This window comes from Gallinula chloropus, assembly GCF_964237585.1.
Source record: "Gallinula chloropus genome assembly, chromosome: 2".
NCBI lineage: Eukaryota > Metazoa > Chordata > Aves > Gruiformes > Rallidae > Gallinula > Gallinula chloropus.
The window spans coordinates 19,759,889-19,786,121 of record NC_140086.1 but is presented as its reverse complement, the minus strand read 5'-3'; the positions used below and the strand labels follow the sequence as shown (position 1 = coordinate 19,786,121).

General features: G+C 41.9%; 1 protein-coding gene across 1 annotated transcript; it reads left to right on the top strand.

Annotated features, from left to right (window-relative positions):
- Nucleotides 1–1,897: 1,897 nt before the first annotated feature.
- On the top strand, nucleotides 1,898–18,157 carry TRHR (thyrotropin releasing hormone receptor; the record flags this gene model as incomplete). Its single annotated transcript, XM_084280260.1, has 3 exons — nucleotides 1,898–2,704; nucleotides 16,992–17,378; nucleotides 18,152–18,157. Exons 1-3 carry the CDS (start codon nucleotides 1,910–1,912, stop codon nucleotides 18,155–18,157), a joined length of 1,188 nt encoding a protein of 395 aa, XP_084136386.1. The 5' UTR covers nucleotides 1,898–1,909.
- Nucleotides 18,158–26,233: the final 8,076 nt, after the last annotated feature.

Sequence of the window (26,233 nt, the reverse complement as noted above, 5' to 3'; positions counted from 1 at the left end):
TTTCAGCTCTGTCCAGAATAATAGGATCTGCCAATCATATGGAGCAGAATCTCAATGAGACTCATGATGTGACAGTGTTGATATACTTGATATACAAGTAACTCAGTAACCTGAACTTTCCCACAGGCAACTGCTAAGCCGGTGGCACCGAATCTGATTCTTTTCACTCCTGTTTCTTCATGTGTTAAATAGGAATAATGCCATTCACTTTACTTCCTTAAGCACTTTGGGGTCTACAGATGAAAAGCATCTGATCGCAGTTGAAATGTGAGCAGGCAAATGGAAAAAATGACCAAAAAAACCTAACTGTGTGGCTTGCAATGTCTGAAATTGTTTGAGTCTCATTTCCAGCTCTGACTTGGGGGGTATTCTCTTTCTTAACCACCTGTTGTTTCAGTCTATTTAAAATCCTAGTTTTGCAAACATTATACCATATGCCTGTGTTAACCCCTCTCTTTTAACACTGAAATCTGTTTTGAAATCCAAGTTGCCTTTCCCCAGCTGTGCAACATTTTATTTTCTTTTAACCCTTCGTAAGCAAAGAGCAAAAACAATTCCCCTAAATGGAGAAAAAAGGGATTTAAGGCAGATTTAAGCTTTAACCTTTTAACAAGAGTGTAAGGAGAAAAATGGGTTGAAACACTGCATGGGGAGGTGAGGGCACTTTCACAGAGCCCTGAAACAGGATTTGTTACTATTTCTTCCAGCTGGTGAGACAGGAAGCTCTGCATCCATCTCCAGGTGCAGTTGGGCTCATGACTACTGCTACTGCATCCATCAGTCTTGCATCACAGCTTCTCAAAACAGCTATTGCTACTAGTTGGGTTGGGTTTTTTTTCATTATTTGTCTGTGGTTTTACACAACCTGACTGAACAAGGAGGAGTTTATTCAGCCAGAGGAGACTCTTCATTGAGGAAACAGTGGTGGATTAGTAACACTGTGTGTGTGTGTGAGTGTGTGCACATGCAGGTTGGCGTGACTGATCTCATTAAGAAGCAATTTGTGCTCTAATGGTTTTCTTGTTGCTGTGCTACAGTCCAGAAAAAAGCTGAAAGGGCTCAGGAGTGGTGACAGCAATAGCAATAGAGATTTTGAAGAGAATTGTCTGTAAAAAGTAAAGAAACACAATTTTTTCCCACTGCTTTCAAAATTTGGGGTACGATTCTTCCCATCAGCTCTGAAGGGACTCTTGCAGCTCCCAGCAAAGTGGGAGGGAAGTGTAAATTGCCACTGCTGTCACAAGGACGGGGATACCCGGGAAGTCAGAGTTTTAGAAATCGGTGTATTTGTGTTGCCAGTCAATCTCACCTCTGTTTGCCAGGCGGATCAATGCGATCGATAAGTGAGACAGCTGCCTGAGAGCAGAGGGAAAGCAGCATGAAGCAGAAAGCCTGTGGGGCTTTACAAATCTCTCTCTTTTTACCTCCCGCTGCTGTCTCCACCCTCCATGCGCTGTGACTCCTCCTGGAAAGCGGTGATGCTGAAGCCTGCCTGGAAGGGAGCAGCTCAGTCCCGTGCAATGCTTTAGCCAGCTGGCAGTTGCAGGAGGGCTCTGCTTTCCCTGATGCTGCCTCCTCCACCTCCTCCTCCTCTGCAAGGGGGAAAGCTCCACGTGCCGTCTTACCATGAATGCTTCCAACCAGCTACAAGAAAACAGCTTTTTAACCTGTGCAAATGAAATGGACTCGTAGAGGGATTAACCTGTCTGCTCATTGAATTTCCAATGTCTGAAAGTCTCGGTGCTTTCGGGCGAGTGGACAGTACAGGAATGGGACTGTGACTGTGTGGAGAATGTGCTCTGGGGCTACAGCTCACCCACATTCTGCTCTGCTCACCCTTTTGAAGGGGACCATGGAGAACATGTGCTGAGACTGAGTTTTGGGCAAAAGCAGCAGTGGGCTGGTGAAGATGGAGAATGGCACAGGGGACGAGCAGAACCAAACTGGGCTGCCACTATCAAGCCAGGAGGTCGTTACAGCCGAATACCAAGTGGTTACCATCCTCTTGGTCCTTCTCATCTGCGGACTAGGTATTGTGGGCAACATCATGGTGGTTTTGGTGGTGCTCAGAACCAAACACATGAGAACCCCCACTAACTGCTATCTGGTGAGTTTGGCGGTGGCAGATCTCATGGTGCTTGTGGCTGCGGGACTACCCAATATCACAGAAAGCCTGTATAGATCCTGGGTGTATGGCTATGTGGGGTGTCTCTGCATCACTTATCTCCAGTACCTAGGGATCAATGCTTCTTCTTTTTCCATCACTGCCTTTACCATTGAGAGATACATAGCTATTTGCCATCCAATCAAAGCTCAATTCCTATGCACCTTTTCAAGAGCCAAAAAGATCATTATTTTTGTCTGGGCTTTCACCTCCATATACTGTATGCTCTGGTTTTTCTTGCTAGACCTTAATACAGTAGTCTACAGAGACACTACTGTTGTGTCCTGTGGCTACAAGGTGTCCAGGAGCTATTACTCACCTATCTACATGATGGACTTTGGTATATTTTATGTATTGCCAATGGTGTTGGCGACTGTCCTCTATGGCTTGATTGCCAGAATACTGTTCCTGAACCCCATCCCTTCGGACCCAAAAGAAAACTCTAAGACATGGAGGAATGATGTGTCTCAGCAAAGCAAGCCCGTGAGTTCCAAGACGACTAACAGGAGTTTCAATAGCACTGTTGCTTCTCGAAGGCAGGTAGGAACAGCAGTTTGAAATGGATTTTTGAAACCTAAAAACCAGTTGTTTCAGAGATCACTTCTCTAAACCTGTGGAAGACGGGAAAATATATTCTCACTGTTTGCTAAGTAGTCAAGCTGACATTCTGTGCTATGTATATACATGCATATTACACATGTTGAGTTTTTTTGCCTATTCATTATTACCTACTGCAAGGACTGAAAAACAAATAGAAATTTATTTCCTATATCAAAAAGAAATTAGAAAGTGTCAATAAAGAATGAAACCTTTTAGCTATAGTTTCTTTGTGCTACAGCTTGCTCGTAATCCTGCCAAACATACAAAGTGGGTCTTGAGTTACTTTTGAGAGCTGAAGAAAAGGAGCTACCCTGGGAGTTTAGGAGACTTTTTTTCCCAGCTAAGGCAGTGTCTCACTCTGCAAACATGGCTAGGTTGTTACTTTTCCTGCCTCTAACACTTCTCTGAAAAGTCCGTGTATACAAGTGCTTTGGAAAGGCTGAGGATCTTTGTTACTCTGCCTCTCATAAAATAGTTTTATGCATTGATGGATCAGAACAGAGGCATGGGTTAAATATGCACGCTGCAGTGCAACAAACAGTGCTGCCTCACACTCCTGCAGTGTGCAGCAGGTAGCACGGTCAGGTACAGTGCAGAGAGATGCAGGGTGCATCACTTTGCAGCTGGCTCTGGGGAGTAGGCTCCTGTTGGATCAAGAAGCTTGATGCAAGAGTGGGGATGTGATGCTCTGTGCTGAGCAACTTGGCTTAGAGCCCTCAGCAGCCACTGCAAGGCACCGTGGGGTGTCACTTTGCCAAGCAGGACGCTTCTACCTGCCTGCACAGTACAGTTCCCTCAGGAAGCAGGGCTGAGGCGTGCACCTTTTCAAACAAGCCTTCTTGGGTGATGGGTTGAACTTTACATTCTTCTTATTTTATGTAGATTGTTACTATTTAATGAAAGAGACTGTTTTCCCTCATTACAGAGATGGCACTGACCTCAAAAGCTAGCTGAGCTGCCTGCTAGAGCACTGAGTGCTCGCAGAGCACAGGAACCATACTTTGAAATGCACAACTGACACATGTGGGCTAGGTTATATTTAATTTTGTCTATCCAATTATAGTTAATAGTCCTATTGGAAGTGTTTAATTTTGTTTTTCTTTGTCTATTAATTAGTGGAAGAAGATGATAATCTGCTTTTCAAGTTCTTAGTATCACTTTAGTATACATGCTTAGCATCACTTGGAAAACAGACAAATCTTTTACACTGAGCATTACTGAACGTGGATACTGCTATATTACAGAACCAAAAAGCAAGGATTATAATGTGATCTCTTTCATGTCTTGAAAAGACAGGAAGACTTTTTCTAGAAGGCTAAGCAACCTCATTTTTTTAAACTAGCATTGTTATGAGTAAATCTAGCATTTGTGCACAGTACAACATAGAGAGCAAAGTGAGGATAGTGCAGCATTGGTTTTATATAATATTTTTACATAATTTCTAATATAATTTCTATTTTTATGTATATAATGGCAACGTGCAACATATTGCCAGTGGTGTAAAATGGGAAATAGCAAGTGCATGTTAAGAAAAATCTACAATCTCAACAGTTAGTAAGACAAGTGAAAATTTCTTGTTGCCCTAGCAGAAATGTGTATAGCTGAGAGTATAGGTCAACCTCATAACAAGTTTAGATTACAAGTATGTAAAGCTGTCTATATGCCTTCTCAGAACTGTGCTTGCACTACAGTGATGGAGTTGCATACAATGTCCAGCATGTGATCTGTAAAAAAAGCGATAGAAAATGTGGTGTACACTTCCTACTTCTGTGGAAGTTCTCATATTTATCCAAGAACATTTCTACAAAATGAAATTCATTCATGTTCCTGTGGTGGGTTGCCCCTGGCTGGAACCCAAGCACTCCCTCTGCTGCTTACTCACTGCCCCCAACAACAGAATGGGGGAGAACGAGAGAGGGCAAGCTCATGGGTCAAGATAAGGACGTGAAGATAATTTATCAGTTACTTTCAGGGGAAATGCAGACTCAATGTGGGGAAAATGAACTTAATTTATTTCCACTTTAGTGCCCCCTGCTGTAGTTACACCCAGTCCTTTCCATGAGGCAGCCATCAATGTGGGACAGGGGACAGCTAGGCATCTTTAAATACCTCCAGGGATGGTGGCTCAACAACCTCCCTGGGCAGCCTGTTCCAGTGCTTGACAACTATCAGTGAAGATATTTTTCATAATATCCAGTCTGATCCTCTCTTGGAGCAACTTGACACCATTTTCTCTTAACTGAGCATTTGTTACTTAGGAGAAGGCACCAGCACCCACCTCATTACAACCATCTTTTGGGTAGTTGTAAAGAGCAATCAGGTCTCCCCTCAGCCTCCTTTTCTGCAGGCTAAATAACTCCAATTCCCTCAGCCACTCCTCACAGGACTTTTTCTCCCAATGCTCCACCAGCCTGGTTGCCCTTCCTTTGGACACACTCCAGCACCTCAATAACTTTCCTGTAGTGAGAGGACCAAAACTGAACACAGTACTTAAGGTGCGGCCTCACCAGTGCCAAGTACAGGGGATCTATAATGTCCCTAGTCCTGTTGGTCACACGATTTCTGCTCCAGGCCAGGATGCAGTTGGCCAAGCACACTGCTGGCTCATATTCAGCTGGCTGTCGACCAACACCCACAGGTCCTTTTCTGCCAGGCAGCTTTCCAGCCACTCTTCCCCAAGCCTGTAGCATTGGATGGGGTTGTTTTGACCAAAGTGCAGGAACCTGCACTGGCCCTTGTTGAATCTCAGACAGTTGGCCTTGGCTTAATGATCCAGCCTTTACAGAACCCTTCAAAGACCTTACCTATCCTCAAGCAGATCAACACTCCTACTCAAATTGGTTTTGTCAGCAAACTTACTGAGCCATGAGCAGCCAGTTTCTCCAGGAGAATGTTGTGGGAAATGGTTTCAAGGGCTATACTAAGGTTTAGATGGACAACAGCCAGTCTTTCCCTCATCCACCTCTTCATAGAAGGACATCAGGTTAGTCAAGCAGGCCCTGCCTTTCATAAACCCATACTGAATGGGTCTGATCACCTGATTATCCTGTCCATGCCATGTGATGGTGCTCAAGTTGATCTGCTCCCTCCCTGTCACTGAGGTCAGACTGACAAGCCTATGGTCCCTCAGATCTTCCTTATGGCCCTTGTTGTAGATGGGAGTCATATTGTATAACCTATAGTCAACTGGGACCTCCACGGATAGTCAGGATTGCTGATAAATGATGGAAAGTTGCTTCGTGATCACTTCTGCCAGCTCCTTTGCTACCCTTGGGTGGATCTTGCTTGGTCCCATAGGCTTGTGTGCGTCTAAGTGGTGTAGCAGGTCACTAACCATTTCCCCTTGGATTATGGGACTGTATTCTGCTCCCCATCCCTGTCTTCCAGCTGGGTACTCTGAGAACAACCCACCCTCAAGTCCTTCTGTTGAAGCTGATGGACTGAAAATGTGAAATGCAACTTGGAAACCATCCTGGACTCAACATCTAGCATACTTCCTCATACCTGGCACCAACAGAAAGAGCAGGGCAAGAGACGAACAATCCTGATATGGCATCTAGAACAGCTCTATGCTCAGGGAGCAAGGAAAATCAGAGTATAATAACCATTTCCTCATAACTGTGGAAGACTGCTACCTGAGCTGAGGCAAGAGAGGTTGGGAACCTCAGCAGTGAGATAAACAGGAGGGAAGGAGGTGTCTATTGCTGAAGGAGAATAGATGGACCTTGTTCAGCTTTGTTAGACCAGATATTTTCAGTCTCAGATGTAAACAGACACGATGCCAACACTGAAGGGAAGAAAGTGTTCAAGACTTTTGTTTTGTTTTCAAGGCCTTCTTTCTAAATCATAGAATGATCTAAATTGCAATTTTGTTTTCAAAACAGAACAGCAACTTAGATGATTCTATGATTTAGAAAGTCCTGGAATATATACTAGAATGGTGAGTCAAGCTTATTTTAGCATATTTTTTCCTGAGAGTTGTCTAGAGGTTAGCTCAGCTTGAGAGTATATTACATCTCCAGTGAACAAAAATCAACTCTTCCAGGTACAAAGTGATTGTCTGCTTACTTGTTTCATTCCCTGCCCTCAGTCTCCCACCCATCTGATATACAAGTCACTGAACCATCTTAGTTCTAGGAAATATTTCTTTTGGACTATTATGTTTGGAAAGCTGACAGTAACAAATCCCCTTACCAAAGGATCAATAACTCTTTATCAACAACCACCAGAAGACAAAGCCTTCAAAGTACTCTTCAGGGCTCCCTGAAGTTTTCATTCAAAGTATTGCCAGGGAAGGCAAGCTAAAATAACAGGTATTAAAAAAAATCAGTCTCAAAGGGAAAGGCACAAAATAATCTCTCTTTTCTCACAAAGTATTTCCATTCAAACACATTTTTGTTTCACTGAACATCTGTTGCCACTGATACTGGACAACTATTGAAATTGTGAGTTATTTGCACTGCAAACAAATTGGTCCAGTTCTACCAAGTTAGTCCAGTTCTACTAAGGAAAGGAGCACCAAAATGTACCCGTAGGTTGTGCCAAACTCCATTCTTACATCCATTTCTGAAGAGCTAAATCAATCCTACTCTTGCAATATTTATTTCATTTTACAGAACTGTATTGGGTAGCCGGGTGTGACAGAGGTATTTTAAAGATTTTCAAAATGAAGCTTAGTTTTATTTGGCAGCCGGGTGCTCCTTCATACATGGGAGTACATTCCCAATTTGCTGCCTATTTTCCAGCTGGTGGAACAGTTCCCAGTGTCCTTGAAGGAACAGAAACCTGATCATTCTGCCTCTTCTTTGTCAGAAGCTAAATCCAGCTGTTCTTCTCTTTATGGAAAGCAGCAAGAGTCATTTATTGCTTCTGCAGAGTTTTTGATCAGCCACTGCGAGTCAGTAGGGAACACCCGACATTCTGCTGAGAGAAGATCTGCCAAGAGAAGGCAAGATACTGGTATGCTCCATTTTCAGAGGAATCAGTCTGTGCTCAAGGCTTCATGGTAGTAGATCTCAAGGAATCAACTTGTGCCACACTTACTTTTAGTATTGAAACATAGAGGTAAATGCTGAAGCATATGTTTAGTTTCTGACTTAAAGAAAAAAATCTTAAACACCCAGTAGGTATGATGGAGCTGGTGATGACTGTGTGGAATTTGGCACTTGAGTAGGCTACCCAGGGGGGCTGTGGAGTCTCCTTCTCTGAAGATATTCAAGACCCATCTGAATGCCTATCTGTGCAACTAGTTCTAGGGAACCTGCTTTAGCGGGGTGGGGGTTGGACTCAATGATCTCTGGAGATCCCTTCCAACCCCTACAATTCTGTGATTTTGTGATTCTGTGAATGGGCTTTCAGCTATGCTTTACCAAGAAAATAACCTTCCTAGACTGAAGTTTTTATATGGCTGGACAATACTGTTGGCGAGCATTTGCCTACCAATAGGAGGTCTCAGTGATAAACAGTGACATAATGTGTTTTGGAAAAAATTATTAGGAGAAAATGAAAAGGTGACTAAAAGTAAGGTGAGGCCTCTTTGACCACAGAGAAACCATAGAGTATTTCCACTGAGTGATTTGCAGAATTTGAACTGGAGAGAGCAGAGTGCAAGAGTCCCAGTGTATGCATTTCCTCAAGTTAAACAGGAGGGAAGGGGAAAGAGCAAAATTTTCCAGCACACTTAGTTGAAGTTAGGCCGCAGTAGCTGAAACTTCAAAGCTTAACAGAGGAAAAAACAATATAATTAGAAGATGGCATCATGACATAGAGTATGTCTTCGAGCCAGACAGTTCAAAGTCCCATTTGTTTCCTTCAGAGTCAAAAGAACTTCAATGCAAATTCAATGTTAGGATTTATTTAACAACTATATGATCATTTGGACAGTTGATCACAGGTCCTGAGGAAGGGAATTGAAGTTGATTTCTACTCACTGACCAGAAAATACATGCTGTGAATTTGGAGCTGTCCAATTAAACGCAATATTTGAATGTGTAAAGGAATCCTGGACCTCATGAAGCACTGGGAAACTGTAATTGTTTGCATGGAACTAGGGTAAAAATCACATGCAGTGACAAGAAAGATAAAACGTGATCCAAAAGATTATAAGCCAACAAGGGACTGTCCCAGATCCCTTGGGACCTTATGTCTCATAAAGGGTGTGAGTCACGAGGGTCAGAAAGGACCCCCCTGCTCTCTAAACTCCTTCTCACAGAGGAGCCTCAGTGCAGCTAGGTCCCATCTTAATCCAAGACTTGCTCAGTGGTTTATGTCTGAAGGACTCTACATATAACCACATGTCAGAGCCGGAGATTGCCTGTCAGAGCCCCCAAAGGACTTTCACCCAGACAGGTTCATAAAGCTGAAAGTTACGAACAGTTTATTAAAGGGACAGACAGAAAGATGTTGGGATTGTCATTGATAAATGCACTCACTGCAATAGTGCTCTTATATATATATTTGATAATGTTATTAAAATTCCATCCCAGGTACTATTTACCAATAAAGGTGAAGTTGCAATTGCCTACCAAGAAGGCATCCCTGACTGGGGTGGAAGAGAAGGAGCATAGCCCATCAACTGCCTCTTTGGGGTCTTCACTTTCTTCTCCTATCCCTAGGGGTAACTCCCTCAACACTCTTTATACCCCAGTCTTAGCTGTTCCCTCCCAGGAGTGAGGTTTAAGGTGATTTGGACAGAGAGTCAAGTACTATAGTCATCTATATTTAGCACTTACTCCTTTGTCTCATTAGCATATTTAGGGGTGTCAACTTTAATATTCATTTTGCAGTTAATGAAGCAAAAGATCCCACTTCAGGCACTGTGGCCTTCAGAATTCTGTGTAGGCACTGTCTATACCAGGGCTGGCATGTTGCTGTAAGGCTCTCTCCTTCAGCTACTTCTCACACCAACATTGCAGGTCTCCATCCACAATATTTTCATAAGAGATAAGCAGATACCCTTGATTTTAACCTCTTATGTGCAAGCCTCACACCTTATATTGAAGAAACTTCCCTCCAAAATTTTTTTATAGTTTCACAGAATCACTTAGACTGGCCCTGTCTTTGGAGGTCATCCCCTCCAAATTCAGTCGTAATACCACTTTCAGACATGCTATAGTAGGATGAAGACATCTGGCTTGTTAGCCCACTAGGTAGCTGTTCTTCTACCACTTTGTTTTAGTTCCTCACTGCAGTTGCAAAGGCAGATGTAACAGCCAGATCTCATATTTTTCATGCATGATTCCATTAGCCTACCAATTTCTGTCTTTGATGTTCCAAAATGGCCTGTTACCTGTACTTGCACACCATCCATATTGCTAAGTCTCCCACACATTCATTGACTGTACCCTAATCAAAATGAACAGTAACTGAGCAAACATTAATTGCAGTTAATGGCATTTATTGCACATAAATAGTAAGGTGTGTGTATAAATTCACCCTGGAAATAATACAGGTGCCAGTAGCAAAGGTTTGACTAGATCGTCCATTACCAAAAATCACAGACAAACCAAATTAAATTACATTCACGTTACAGCCTTACACATGACTGAAATTCGACCTACTAATCCTTTAGTCTTCACTCATAGTCTGTCTTGTATCTTTGTACCGTAAGTATCAAATCTCAACATTTCCTTTTCTTTGCTTTTTCATATACACACCACCACAATTGAGATCGCTTCTAAACTGCCTTTGCTCACAGAAATGAAGGAAATTATGGTTCCTACCTGAACTTTGGAAGGTTCAGCCACTTATTTTATAATTGCTGTTTAGGGCAATAAATTCAGAGGAGATATGTACCTGTGATGGTAAAATTTGAAGGTATATCACAGTTTCGCCTCTTGTCCATTTTAGACATTCTGTTTCCCAGCCTTTTATTAAAAAGACAAGAGGGAAAGAAAGGTTAATTTTCACAAATAGAAAATGTGTTATTCAAAGTATTCAGAGAGAATTTCACAATAAAACAAAGGTTCACTAGCAAATAACACCAACCAACATTAAATGTTATGGTACAAGGGAGAAAAGCTATTTCTGCCTTTTTCTTTTCTGTGGGTACTTACTTTTGTTAACAGTGCTTCTGTTAGCAAAAGATATTAGGATTTAATAGCATTTCTAAAATGTTAATGCTTTTTCTTCTGAAGATTTGAATAATTTTGTTCTGCTCAGAAGTAAGAAAATGTCCTGGAGAACCAGGCATTGCAGTAAGGCAGAAGAGAGTGAAAAAACTTCAAACTGAAAGGATTGGCCTGACACAGAGAAAAACTTTGAAACTGTGGGCTTTTTTCTAGGAGTACCTGTTCTGAGACCTACCTTGACAAGCAACGTTTTCAAATAGAACAAGAAGCCAGAGGAAGACGGGGTGTTGTGGTTTTGCCCCAGCTGAGCCAGGCACCACACTGCCTCTCTCTGTTTAAGAGAGAGGGGGTGTTGGAATTGAGGGAGGGGGAAAGGGAGGGAAAACAAAACCAGAAAAAACAAAACCTCACAGGCTGGGATAAGGATAGTTTACTGGGACAACAGAGAGGTAGATTTTTTTTCACAGTGAGGGTGACAGAGCACTGGAATAGGCTGCCCAGGGAGGTGGTGGAGTCTCCATCTCTGGAGATATTCAAGACCCGTCTGGACGCCTATCTGAGTGATATGTCCTAGGGAGCTGCTTTGGCAGCGGGGTTGGACCCGATGATCTCTTGAGGTCCCTTCCAACCCCTACAATTCTATGATGCTATGATTCTATGATATAATAATAGGACTTTATAGCAAAATATATGAAACTGGTGATACACAATGCAGTTTCTCACTGAACCACACAGGCTGTACAGCTCAGAGCCATCCTGAAACCGGACCGTCCCTGAAACTGCGCGTCCTGGAGCTGAGTGATCCTCCCCTGACCAGCCCCCAGGAATCAACTTAGTGCCCTTTTATAGCAGCTGAAAGCCCATAAATTGTCTGGCTGATGTGGTCATGGAATCACAACCTGTGTGCTTTGTGTTCTCTCTCCCATATGCTCCTCAACTGCCTGGTCCTTCAGATCAGATCCTGGTTCTGGCTGGGTTGCTCTCTCACACATTTCCATTTTGTCCCACCCAGCTCAGCCAACAGATTTTTAATTTTTTTGGTCTGTCTGTAATATGAACACTGAATTATATATTTACGGGGGGGGTTATATTTTCTGCAAAGGAATACTCTTGGTCAGCTCCTCATCCATCCCCAGACAGACCTCCATGCACTCCAGCTAGTTGCTCACACAGAGAGTCACACCCCCTCCTCACCTGCCCTGCCTCTATTCTTCCATCCCAATACTCCAGTGGTAGGGGCCATTCCACCACATCTCTGATGACTATAAGATCATAGCCCTGCAGGTGTGAGCACATCTCTAACTCCTGTTGTTTATTCCCCATGCTACATGTATTTGCATAGAGGTATCTAAGGCGTTAAGGGATTTAAATCATTTAAGGTTCCTCCATGGTCAATTGAAACAGGTAGGTGACCCTCTAGAGAAAGTGTTAGTCATCGATGCAGTACATGATGAGCTGCCCCCTAGAGAAAACCCTTTGTTCTCTCACACCAGGTTTTGTTGGCTTTCATGAAATCCTCAATCATATCATTTGGTTTCCCTTGTGATGATTAAGATCTTTGTCCTTTTATTTATTCAATCCTCCTCATTGTACAACCTCTTTTGGATTACCAAATCACAGACTGGCATATATAAACTCTGCATTGCAATGGACACCACCAAGCACAAGAAAGAACCTGTGCCCTTGGAACACCAGACTGACTCTGTGGCACAGTAACTTACTAGGTACGACTATCACTTTTACCTCCTAGCATAAGAAAGAGTAGTATTCAAAGGAGAAGGAAGCAACTGTCATACTGTGACTACCATGGTAATGAAAATGTCTCATAAAAGTTCTTCTGTAGAATAAGGTTATGGAGCATACTATTTCAGGACAATACTAGTTTAGAATTAGAATTTTAGTAATCTGTTTAGTATAAAGCATTTTAAATATTCTTCAGAACATTCTCAGAAAGCAAAAGATAGGGTTGGAAGAGTGGTTGCATGCAGTCAGGAATAAATTCAATCTCAAGCACTTTGCTATCATTCAAAGTACACTTGAAATTTGTACTTAAATGGATTTTCTCAAAGCCTTTTAATAATGCTGTCAGTGTCCTTAACTAAGAACAATGGAACAATTTGTACTTTGAGTATAAGATACGCAGTGCACATCCACCAGAAAAGAGCAATCAGTATATGCTTGCCTTCACCTGAGTAATGAATGAAGATGTTTAGTGCCTCTGCTTTTAGGGAGCTTTGGTGTACAGTTACAGGTAATAAAAATCATGCTCTTAAAATTGTCCTCTTAGCACTCCACTGACATCAAGTAATTACACACCTTCCTCCCACTCTGCAGTGATGTTTAATAATATTTCATATGAACTGATCTGAAAAAGGATATGGCAGTTTGTTTAGGCAAAGTGGACCAGACTTTCCTCTAAGCTACTTCTGTGCAGCCCCATCCAGGCCAGTGAAGATTTTTGTTGTGGAAGAGAAAAGAACTTTGGCCTAAATCATGTATTTACAAGCTGGGTGCAAGCTGGAGTATAGGAAGTTACATGCAAATATAAAGTGCCTTAGCCTGCAGTGGGGTGGCAAATCCTCTGGGGCCACTCTGGGGACAAAGTGAGCAGTGCCAGACCATCTTCTAGGACTTGTCAGCTTCACATAGCTCATGCTCTTAAGTAGATAAGCATGAAAAACCTATGCCTCTTGAGCCAGTTTAGGGAGGATTTACCAGTATGCAAATAATTCTGAACTCAGGACCCTGCAGTGGGTTTAAGAGACACAGCCACAATGGTCAGAGGGATCAGGCAACTGATGTTGTGTCTGGCAATAGAGAGCTTGTGCCAGATGTGTGATTTTTGGCAGCTTTGGAAGGACATGCACTGCAATCAATTTAAAATTATGGTGAATTCTCCTCATTGTCCTGCACTGACCAAATCACCAAGTGGTGCCACCAAAGAGGTGCCTTCCATGGCCACATGCTTCTAGCTCTTCTCCTGCACTAATTGTAGACTCCGTGGCAGCGTACGGGTATGAGTTGCAACATTGACCCGAGCAAATGGAAAAGCAGCTCTGCAGGACCATAGTGCTTAGTTTACAGCTGGGCCTGACTTGACTTACACAGTCTGACCTGACTTACACCTTCATACTTGTGGCCAGCACAAGGAAAGAGGTGAGAACAGGATTGCTTTTTTAGCTGAAGCCACCGGCTTCTTTGGCTTCAGTTTGTATCACAACCAGGAAATGGTGGAGTCTGAAAACTGCAAGATGATGTCTTACCTGGCAGAAGGTGTGACAGTGCAAACCTAACCTCTTGGCATTTTTGAAGACACTCAGACCTGCAGACTGAATTGACCTCAGCTCAGGGCTCTGTGTTCTCTGGCCATGATATCTTCTACCTGGTGCTAAGAGCCAGTGCTGATGTGTTGTCAAATCACCACCTCTGCAAGCTCACTGACGCAGCCATATGTATAGATGGTGTTAGAAAGAAAGACAATGCACATCAAGCTGCCAGTATACATAAATTCAGCTAATAGTTTGCACACTACATACATATATGTCTTTGAGGCATATAGGACACAGTCACTTCAATCATAGAGTCACAGAATCATAGAATCATAGAATTGCCTAGGTTAGAAGAGGCTCTTAAGATCATCGAGTCCAAACACAGCCCAAACCCTGCCTAGTCCACCTCTAGATCATGTCCTTAAGAACTTCATCTACACACCTTTTAAATACCTCCAGGGATGGTGACTCCACCGCCTCCCTGGGCAGCCTGTTCCAATGCCTGACAACCATTTCAGTAAACAAATTCTTCCTGATATCTAACCTAAATCTCTTCTGGTGCAATTTCACGCCATAACCTCTCATCCTATCGCATGGCACCCGAGAGAAGAGACTAATCCCGACATCTCTGCAACCGCCTTGCAGGTAGCCGCAGAGAGCAACAGCCTTTTTTTTTTTATTGCTGCAAAGTATTAATTGTGGGACTAAAATATCCCTTCCTGACAGTAAGATCAATTCATTTCCAGTTCAACCCAGGTTTCAGACCGACAGCTGCAGTAGTGTAAGTTATTCTCTGAGCAATTGTTTGTTAAAGACATGCTCAGAAGAAATGTAAATTGCCAATGATCAGCAGGTATGATAATAGAGTCCCCCGCTGAGCTTCTGGTAGTGAAGTACTTTGATGCCTGTGTAGACTATTATCCAGCCGCCCACTGAATGCCTGAGCTGCTGAATACACCTGTTAGTTGGGCTCAGTCCCATTGTTAACCCAAGCTCCACAAATGGTTACTTTTGTCCTTTAAATGTGGATTGTTTTCCCTGATGAGTGATTATTCTCAGTTGAATGGGTTTGCTGGGGTTGGAGGCACAGGCTGGAGCTGGAGGGAGAAGAGGCAGCAGGTGAGGAGTCCTGGGTCCCAGAGAGGGTCAGTACTCGGTCACCTCTCTTTGCAGCCAGTTCACAGGGCCGGTCCTTTTAGAAGTGGTTCACAGACAAGGGAAAATCATCCTTTCAGCTCCCCAAGACACTCGCGTTTTCATTTTGCTCTATTACGTCTATTGTTTGTGCACGGCAAACAAGAAGAGCAGCCAGAAGCCATAAGGGAATGTGTCACTCAAGTGACAAAAAGGGGAGTAATATTTCTTAGTCTCATTTTTTACTTCTACTGAACACTGTAGAGAAATCAAAAGTGAGGGTAAAGAGAGGAGAATTATAGGATAAAATTGTAGCCTTTGAATATGTACACTTAAAGATAGATAAAGATACATCAAGTTGTAGAGTAACTTTGTTCTTAATGCCATTCTTTATCATAGTAGCTATAACAAAAGCAACAAATTGGGTTATATGTGTATATCCATCCCTTATGCAATGAGATTGCAGGCTTGCTATATGCTGAGCTATCTGATCAGAAGACCAGAGAAAGCTATACTCCCTTATAAACTCAAACCAAAAATCCACTCCAAAACTAGCATGTATTGATTTTAGTAGTTATCTCTCTGTCCCCCTGGAAACAACTAAAACTCTATCAATCAACATCTATCCTTCCTGGAGGCAATGAAATTATAACCCATACAGACAGAATGTTTCCTGCGGTTACAGGAGTCGCTGTTTCACTGAAGTAGAACTTCAGGTACCCAGAATGAAGGAATAAAACACAGGTTAAAAGAAGTTCTTCAAAGCTGTCTGTCAATAGGCAACAATAGTTTCAAGTCCAGGAGAAAGGCAAATAACAGTAAAAAACCCCCACAGTGGTAAGCAGAAGTTGTAGCTCACCAAAATCAGGGCCCATGTGTTCCAGTTCATGCACACTCAGTTAACCGAGTCATCCCTGACTTACATGAGGCCGCTCCATCATTCAACTACACCACCATATCTCACTGTACTTTTTACCTTGTTTATTAACACCTTTAAAAATTTCTGTAATATAGAGAATAGGGAATACCATTTGTACTGGAATTAAATTATTTACAAGAAAAATAACCTTTTTTCCTAATTGTTTAATTCTTTCTTGTTCACTCCAGCTATCCTGGATATCCCCAAAGGTTTTTTTCTTTATTTGAAACAAATTTACACCATAGATGAAAGTTCTTCTAATAACCAAGTTTTATCAATAATCCCTTTTTTCCCTGTCTCTAAAGTTTAATTGATATTTCAGAGTAAGAGTCAAATAATGAAGATCCAATTAAACACTGAGGATTTGAGGAATAGAAACTACTCTTCCTCCTTATTTTATTACCTTTGGCTTTTGGAAATTTTTTAGTGTGGCTGTTAAAGCAGATAATTTAAATATGTTTCAGGTTCAATTACTCTACAGCCTATACTAGTCTAAAGGAGGAGATCTAATGTGGTTGAAAAAAAAATGGCTTTAGACCCCTTTTCTTTCCCCATTTGATCCAAGACCTCCTTCCAGTTTGAGAAGCTGAAAATTCTCAGGTCTATAACAATGGGATGTCACCTAGAAAGAAGCATTTAATAAAAACTAGGAGAAATGTGGAGCTAGGTTTCTTTTGTTCTTTTTACACGAGAAAATCCTTCTGAATCAAGTAGTGATCAGAAATTCCCAGCTGAAGTGCATGTAGTTTTGTTTTGGCCATATAGGTGTAAGAATGCACATTCCAAGATGAGTTCTAACCTTCTGCCCTTCTTTCTCTACCTCTGTGTTCCCCCAGGTGACCAAGATGTTGGCTGTGGTGGTAGTGCTGTTTGCATTTCTGTGGATGCCCTACCGCACACTGGTGGTGGTGAATTCCTTTCTCTCCATTCCCTTCCAAGAAAACTGGTTCCTGCTATTTTGCAGAATCTGTATTTATTTAAACAGTGCCATCAATCCTGTAATTTACAATCTCATGTCCCAGAAATTCAGAGCAGCATTCCGGAAACTCTGCAACTGCCAGAAGAAACGGGACAAGAAACCAGCCAGCTACAGCGTGGCCCTAAATTATAATGTCATCAAAGAGTCCGATCACTTCAGCACTGAACTGGAAGATATTACCGTCACCAATACCTATCTGTCCTCTGCAAAATTGTCCCTTGGTGACAGGTGTTTGTCATCTGAGGTAACAGTTAATACACTGCAATGTTTGGTGTGCAGTCCCCATGAAACAGAGCATGATCACGGGCAGGGGGCTGTGATGGGATAGCTTACAGCTGGGGCAGCACAGTGAAGGACCAGGGAAAGCTGGTGGTGACAGATGATGCACCACCAAAAAAGGGCAAGATCACTGCATGGTGGGTGGGGGGAGAACTTCCCAGCTCTGGAAAGTGATGTTTTCAAAGGGTCTTATGCCCAGCATGACGTGGCTGGTTGGATCTGGAGTATGGCAAAGGATGAGAAGAACAAGTAAGTTAAGCCTTGCTCCCTGAGGAGTATCACATACATATCTGGCAGGAGGGTGGGCATTGGTGTCTGAGCTCAGTGATTCCTCTTTGGCTTGCTCTGGCTGCTGGCAACAAAGCAAGGGGACATTTTCCTGTGCCTTACTCCCTGGGTCCAGCCTGGGGTTACCTATCCCAATGACACCACACAGCTGGAATGAAGAGCAGACATGGATCTCCCTCATGCCAGCACTCTGGTCCTGTGTGCTGAAAGCCGGATCCTTTTCCATGCTACCTGCATCATCCCTGTGTGTAGCACAACTTTCTAACCCAACTGTCTTGTTTTCACAATGCTTGTTGCATAATACTACCTAAATGATGTACATAAGCCTGTATACCTTAGATCTTATAATATATAAAAGATCCACAGTGACTTAATCTTCATTTCCTTTTGCAGATGATATGCAAATGAAAAATATTTCTTTCTCTGTTTCTGTTCTCTCCTAACTTTCAGGCCTGAAGCCCACCTTGTGCTGAGTATGCAGTCATACAAAACCTTTGGATGCTCTGTTCCCACCTACCTGTATGAAATGTAAAGACTTTTCTGCTCACAGAATTGCAGGAGTTACCACATACCTCTACACACCCATCTGCATCCTACAAGGAAAAGCAGCCTATTGAGGAGCAAAAGAATATACTACTGCATCTAACTTAACGAAGCACTGAACACAATGTAAGTTTAACTAGGTGAGCTGCTTCAGTGGGATACCCAAATCCTTCATCTCATGTATTGGCCAAAGAGTGGTCTGTGCTTGCAAGGCTGCCCAGGACACCTCCACGGACACAGGGCAGGGCAGTGGATGATGCTCCCAGTGAAGGCAAGAGGCGAAGCAGGGAGCTGCCCTCCTGCATGGCTGCTGCCTGTCCCCAGAGCACTCCCACCGTGCAGTACCAGCGAGACATCAGCCAGAACTGCTGCCGATTACAGTCATTATCTGCCATTGACTCCCTCATCCCACAGCAGCATTTGCAGGCATCATCACACACTTTAACCAGCAGATACCTGATGGCAAAGACCACAAAGCCTTTTTTTTTTTTTTTACCTCAAACAGCACGAAATAGGAAGACTATTCAATAAATTCACAGGGAATCAAGAAATTTAAAAGCCAGTAGGAGGCTTAAAAAAACCCCTTACATTTTTCAGCAAGGTAGTTTAGAGATACACAACTTTAAATGTAACTCTCAGTTAATACTAAATCCTGTCTGCACTTGACAGGTAATGAAGAGGACAAGCTTTCAATAGTTAATTTTTTCTTGGTTCAATACTAATTGTGTCTCAGACCACTACAGGAGGTTTATAGTTTCAGTACAGATGATGTTTAGAGAAAACTGGAAAATTTAGTGAAAAATGTAAATTTTTCTTCATTTTCTCTCTCAAAGGCTATCCATCAGGATACTTCAGGAAATAAATAAAAAAGAAATGGAGATATTAATTGGCTGTATATCTGTCTGGAAATAGAAAATACTATGAAAGCATTGCTACCTGTTCTTAATTTCTCTAGTTCATTGTAATGTTTACATTATGATCTTTCACAGGATTTGATAATCTGGAGCTGGAGATTAAAAAAATATATATATTACAAAAGATCAGTTCTTAGGCTGTACTCACCCTGCTTGCTCTGCCTGCAGCTGAGTTCACCGATCTCCACTGCTCATCCCTGTTCCCTGCAAGAAGTCACCATGGCTCCTCGTTTTCCAGCACAGAATGCTCTTCTCCACACTGGCAGCCCAAGGCCACAATTTTCCCACTCCCCAACCATGGTCTGAACTCAGTGGATCACTTTGGTGTTCTCTAGACTAGCTCGTGTTCTCACCAGCAATACATTTTTCCATCCTGGTGTAGCAGTAACAGAAGCTGGGGAAGAGCAGACATGTTCTTGTTTGTTATGAACGTTTTGCACAACTTTCACATGTGAAGTTTAAGAAGTGGTGAAAAACCTAATTGTTCTAGTAACAATCCTATCCAGTGTGGGATAAGAGAGGCAGCCTAACTAGCACAGTAAGGATTTCTTATCCAGTTCTTCTTGGCATATACAGCCGCTTCCCCAATTCAAACCAGATTCACTTACATTCAACCATGTCTGCAAACTTAAAGAGAACTAAAAATACTCAAATACCTGTTAGACTTACATTTAAATGTGAACCCATGTCTGCTGCAACCAAAACCTTCCATTGAATGCTCTTTAAATGGCAAGGAGGAGCCCTGCTCCATCTGCATCCTTGCTTTGACATCCTTTTTAACCTTGCAGAGCTCCCCAGGTACTTTCTAGGTCAGCAGAGTGATGGCAGGGCACAGAAAGAGCCAGCACTGAGAGATTTTTAACTAGAAAATTTACTCCAGAAAGCCCTCTCTATCTTTTATTTCCATCAGTACTTGCCTGTTCATTTTCACAAGCAGAAGGAGCAAGATCATGGGGCTATCCTCCCTCTTGAGACCCTTACCTCACATTACAGGGAACCAGTGTAAAACCCAGGCAGGATGCTGTGCCAGGTGCAGGCTGTATGCTGAAGTCTCTCCTGTGAAGCACAGGAGCTGGCAGAGCTTTGGCTGGAGCATAGTCAGTAGCTGAACCTGAACAGACTGTGTTGCAATGTTTTGTGAGTATTTTGCATGGGGGTCCACACAACCAGAAGGGTGATGTCTGGACTCTTTGCTGCTTTCAAAATAATAAGAAAAAAAATGAAATTACAAAGTAACTCCCAAGGCAGGCAAGTAGGCAAAGCTGATCAAGGTTCAAGAGTCAAAAGAGAAAACAATCAGAGATGACCAGAGGACTGCAGCACCTCCCCTATGAGGACAGGCAGAGAGTTGGGCATGTTCAGCCTGGAGGAGAGAAGGCTCCAGGGAGCAGCCTTCTAGTACCGAAAGGGGTCTACAGGAAAGGTGGAGAGGAATTGGTTACAAAGGCATGTAGTGGTAGCACAAGGGGTAGTGGGTTTAAACTAAAAAAAGGCAGATTTAGATTAGATAAAAGGAAGAAATTTTTCCCTGTGAGGGTGGTGAGGCCCTGGCACAGGCTGCCCAGAGAAGCTATGGATGCCCCCTCCCTGGCAGCATTCAAGGTCAGGTTGGACGGGGCATCCCTGCCCATGGCAGGGGGTTGGAACTAGATGGTCTTTGAGGTCCTTTCCAGCCCAAAGCATTCTGTGGTTCTATGAATACCAATGTTATTCTATGAGTGCCTAGCAACCTTATCTCCCACGGAAAATAGTACAACAGTGACATACACTTTGAACTAACCTTTCAGCTTGATGTGATATTACTGTGTGAAGGCATTTTACTACTCGGTATGCCACCATAAGGGGAAGTCAAGGAGAGGTACCACAACCTGCATAAAATTTCTTCCAAAGCAACTGTCACAGTTAAATTAATTTATGTGGAATATCTTGCACATGCATTTGTAGTTACTTGCCCAAGACACACATTCAAAGTGAAAGCAATTCTTGTATCTGACTGAGCAGTCATTGAGTGCAGTCAGCCAGCACCACTCACAGCTAATCAGAGTGGATCCCCGGGTCCATACTCGAGGAAGAGTGGAGGCAGCTGCTGGTGGAGCCGGCATGTGGACATCTTTTCAAATACTTTCAACAGTTTGGCATATATCCAGTGCTTTCAGACCAGCTCCTGTCTCACAAAGTTTACAAATAGGTGCCTGAACCAAGCCCTTTTCTTGTTTAAAAAGCGAACAGACCTCCAGGAGAAGCAGCAGGTAAATAAAGTCCATGTCACAGAAACCTGGTTATAGTGTTTGAAGGACAACTATCTGGGCTAAAAACTGAGCTAAGTATTTGTGTAGTAACAGAAACACAAATTTACACTTCTACCTTGACCCTTTTCAGAGCATAACCTGAGCTGCAACTCATAGACTGACAATAGCAGAAGGAAATTCCCTCCTTTATTTGCCTTTTTGCTCAAAAACTAACTTTCTGCATTCTCAGCGTCTGCTCCCATAGTTTTTGTTTTGGTTTGGTTTTTCTGTAGGTCTTTTTTTCAGATGCTCAGGTGAGGTACTTAAACCTATCTTCTTAGTGAGGTTTCATCAAGGGCTAAAATCTCTGGAGGTGATTTTGTCTGCACCATCGCTTGGCGTAACAACTGAAAAGGAACCACTTCATGCTGATACTTATTTGCGCAAACAGAAGTGATTATGCATGCAAAGTCGTGTGCACTAATGCAATACCTAAATTTGCAGATTTAAGTTGTCATTTTTAACTCTGTCATTTTTAACTCTGTGACTATGTCTTTATAAATGGTATTCATAAATCCATCATGCTCATTTTATACTGATTTCTAACACTATGAAACTGGTAGATATTGTGCTAATGTGATTATAGATCTATTTCTCTGCTTGTCCTTCTGTTTCTAGCACCAAATAACATTTTTTCTTCTACCTAGATGTTGTAGATTATATATATATGCACGGAGTTTTAAAAAAAATATTGTGTGATGTTAAGTTTATTAATAATGTAGTTAACTTCTTTAGAAGGTGAAGTGACTGTACACTAACTAGTGACTGCAGTAATATAACTATTTATCTTTCTATACTTAATTTGTGGACAACAAATTTGTTTGCAGTATTTAGTTCAAAAGATTTGTCTGACTGGTAGCAATATGGAAATCCATATCTGTCTGTATCCTCATTTATTGGCTTTGACGTAAAAGGTTGTGTTCCTACTGCATTTTTGTTTGTAACTTTACCCAGCATGTAACAGAAGAGATGCTGCTGTAGCATCTGGCTTCTGGAGCTACACTGCTTCCCATGTGAAATACTGAGATGGTGGAAGCTTCAGTGCTGGTAAATTGTGCCGTTAAGAAATGTTAGGTGTGTTTTAAACACTCCATGGTTCAAACCAGTGCATGATGTCTTTGACATCAGAGTTGAGGCCAGAGCCGCTCAATGTCTTGTGAAGGGGCTTATGAAGTTCCTGTGGAAGTGCATAGCACAAGGGGAGTGATAAAGCTCTCACTATCTTCCCTTAAAAAAATAATTACACAACATAACTGACTGAAGGACTGATCCTATTTCAGGAGCAGCTGCTGTAGCTCTGTGCGACTGCGAATGACCAGATCAGTCACTTGGCCTGTGCAGATAGGCAAATATTTCTTCTGGGGTTTTTTGAATGCTATTTAAAAAAAAACCCAAAAACCAACAAAAAAACCCCCAAAAGTATCTGAGTATTGGCACCATGGAAAAACCCTCACATCATTTCGAGAGTGTGCAGAGCTAACCTCTTCTTTCAACAATGCCACATATGCTTTTATATATCTCCACAATTGTATGAGTTCTACTGTATATAGTTGTTTTATTTGTTCCCAACTGCAGTGAAATTTTGAAATTAACTTGCAGTATTTTCTTCTCTCTTCTTCAGACAGAACTCTTTCTTTGCTATCTTTTTTTCTTTTCAATAAGAGATTGCTTTCTCCTGATTCTTTCCTTACTACTGGGATATAGTGAAACAGCAACCACCAGTGAACTGGTTCAGCTGAAGGGACTAGGACTTCAGAATTCCTTAGTTTTGGGGCTGAATTCTGGAAATGTCTTTCACACCTACCCAGAGTAATCCAGATCTCCGTCTGTCCTTGCATGTTGTCGATAAATTTGTTCATTGATATGATTGTGAAATTATTTAAAGAAATGTTCTGCTGATAAACGTAGTCCTTCTAAAAATGAGGAATAATTTTTGTTCAAAAGAAGTATTTTGTAATTCTTTTATGTGTGCCACTATAGAGATTAATTTGTGATGGATTTTTGTTGCTACTCTAATAAAATGCCAAGCAAGATTATACTGCAACTTTGCATTTTTACCAAGCGCTTGAATACATATTTTTTGCCTTGCTGACCTTGTCAACAGACATATAATGTAACAAGATCCTTTGTCCTATGTAGGGGAATGGGCACCATAAAAAAGCAAACTGTGTTTCCTGAACAGAGAACAGTTTACCAGTAGTCTAGAAGTTACAGTGCTTAAGCAGGAAGGGATTCACATAAATCCTTGTCCCTGCTACAAGGATTATTGATGCAGTTTGCATTGGACAGCATAAAACAAAATAAAAGATAAAACACCTCCTTGGCAGGTGGGCCCGTGCAAACCTCATGAACAGGGACAAGTGCAAAGTCCTGCACTTGGGTTGGGACAATCCTCGTTACCAATCCAGGCTGGGGGATGATGTGAAAGAGAGCAGTCCTGCAAAAAGGACTTGGGGGTATCGATGGATGGAAAGCTGGACATGCATGGAGTGCATGGTGTTCCACTGGGCAGCAAGATATGTCTGCTCTGCACATGTTTTGTATCCAAATGGGCCAAACAAAAAACTCTCAGAGCTTTCAGTCTGCCAAGGCCAAAGCATGGAGCAAGCAGGCAGAATGTAAGAAACCATGGAAAAAAAAATAATAATCTCATAGTATACACTTCTATTTACTGTAGGGTAAATGAATGCTCCTCATTGCTAAAATTTTTATCCTATAGCTTGGATATATCCAAATAAAGGATCATGAAAGTAAGATTATAAGAAGAGATTTTTTTACCCAAAAGTTTTACTTGGCTTGTAGCTTTCCCCTTAAAAAAGGTACAGAAAATAGGTGGAGTCTAAAATAAGTGGCATCCATCCAACAAGTGTTTGTGAGGTGAAAGATCTCCCTGTCTATGATTGAAAAACTCTGAATTCCTGTCAATTTGAGAACATAATGATGCAGGTGTCCTACCAGCGCCCCAGCACAAAAAGGTCTTATAACACTGAAACAAATCTCTTTCCCACAAACAGCTTTTTCTTTCAAGTTCTGGAAAATAATGAAAATTATTTTCATAGAACCAGTGTCTAGAGCAACTACAGGCAGCAATTTGGCATAATAGACCGATCCCACATACCATTGATTTATATTCAAAATACAGCAAAGCACAATTGGAGGGAAATTGCAGAAAGATTTATGATTTCTTGAAAGTCAGGATGTACTGTCTTTGGACATTCAGGACAATGGGGAGCAGAAACTACAAAGAGTCAATGAGTTATTCAGTGCACTTAAGGGGCACGTTTAGAAATTAAATGGGAAAAGACGACTGTGTTGTGTGGAAACCTCTTAAAAAACTGACTCTTTGTAATGTTAACAGGAAATCTTATGATGTAATAAGGAAGCCTACTTTATATATGCAGAACAATGAGAAGAGTTAACAACACTGCAAGAGCATACAACGGCTGGTGGGAGAGGCAGGTGGCAGTGTCTAGTGCAGGGAGAATGGGTTAGTTTCATTATTTGGAGGTCATGCCTAGTAACAAGTTGCACATCAAAGAAACTTCAAAAGCTGTTGCTGTAACACTAAAATAGGATGAAACAAGCTACTTGAAAGAGACTTCTGTGTCTGATGTACTGAAAACATAAGGGAGCGTGGAATGAGTTCAGATCTCAAGACTATATTTTTCTAAAGTGCAAACTCCAGGTTTTTTTATTTCCCCAGTGGCATGACATTGTGGAGTGTAAGACTGAAGTTGAGTAGACTACTTTTTATTTTGAATTCTTAAATTAAATGTTTTGGTACTTAGGATAACTGTTCTGCAGGTGATAATTGCATGTAGTGACTTAAGCAGCAGCTCAGCATGGGTGCTGTTCTGCTGCCATTGATGCTGTTAAGCTATTGTACAGGCTCCGGAGCCTGCCCAGCCCCACAGCAAGCGATGCTGCCGCAGGCAAAGGACAGGACGTGAGCCTGGCCTAGCAGGATTCCCAATAAAGATTTTGGGTGCTGCCACCTTCTTGGTGTGGATAAGAGAATTTCTGTGATACAGACCATGCGGTGCCTGTTGGATCTGACACTGTGAGGAGATGATGCTATAGTGTGAGTGAAGGTGCAGGCACAGCCACTCTGCCTCGCAGGAACTGAATGACTTTGCTATCCTTCGTTCATTAGTAGTCTCCTCTCATCCAGAAGTAGTAATTCACCTTTCTACCCAGTCTTCACAGTGAGGTTAAGCTCATAGCAGTTGTCCTCTGCCTGCAGTTTGGCCCTTCACATTCATACCTGAAATTTGGGTTGTGTACTAGAAAGCTTGTTTGCTTTCTTGAATGCTTTTAGACGGTCTAATAAAAGATCACTTCTCCCTAAAAAATATTATGCTGCTATGATAAAGGAGAAAACAAAAATAAGCTTTACTCTAACGTATTATATTTTTCATAGAATACATGTTTTATATTGTTTGCAGATCGTGGTATTCACCAGAAGCTAATAAAAAGCAAGAGAAACATGCAATACAATGCAGAGAAAGAAGACCAATTGAACATGGTTTAAAAAAACCCCACAACAGTATAGAAGGGTTAAATGCCATATAATTACGCCAGTAGTTAATTACAGCTTTGTAGTGCATTTCTCAAAGATTCCAAGTTTGTGCTGAAGTGCTATCAAAATTCTTCATATCAGTGAATTCATCAAACACAAGCATATGTTATCTGCTGAAAAGCTTTGCAGAACAGTATTCGCTAATGAATTGCAAAATTCTTTTTAAATAAGAACTTATATGTAAATAACAACTCTGTGGACCAAGGTA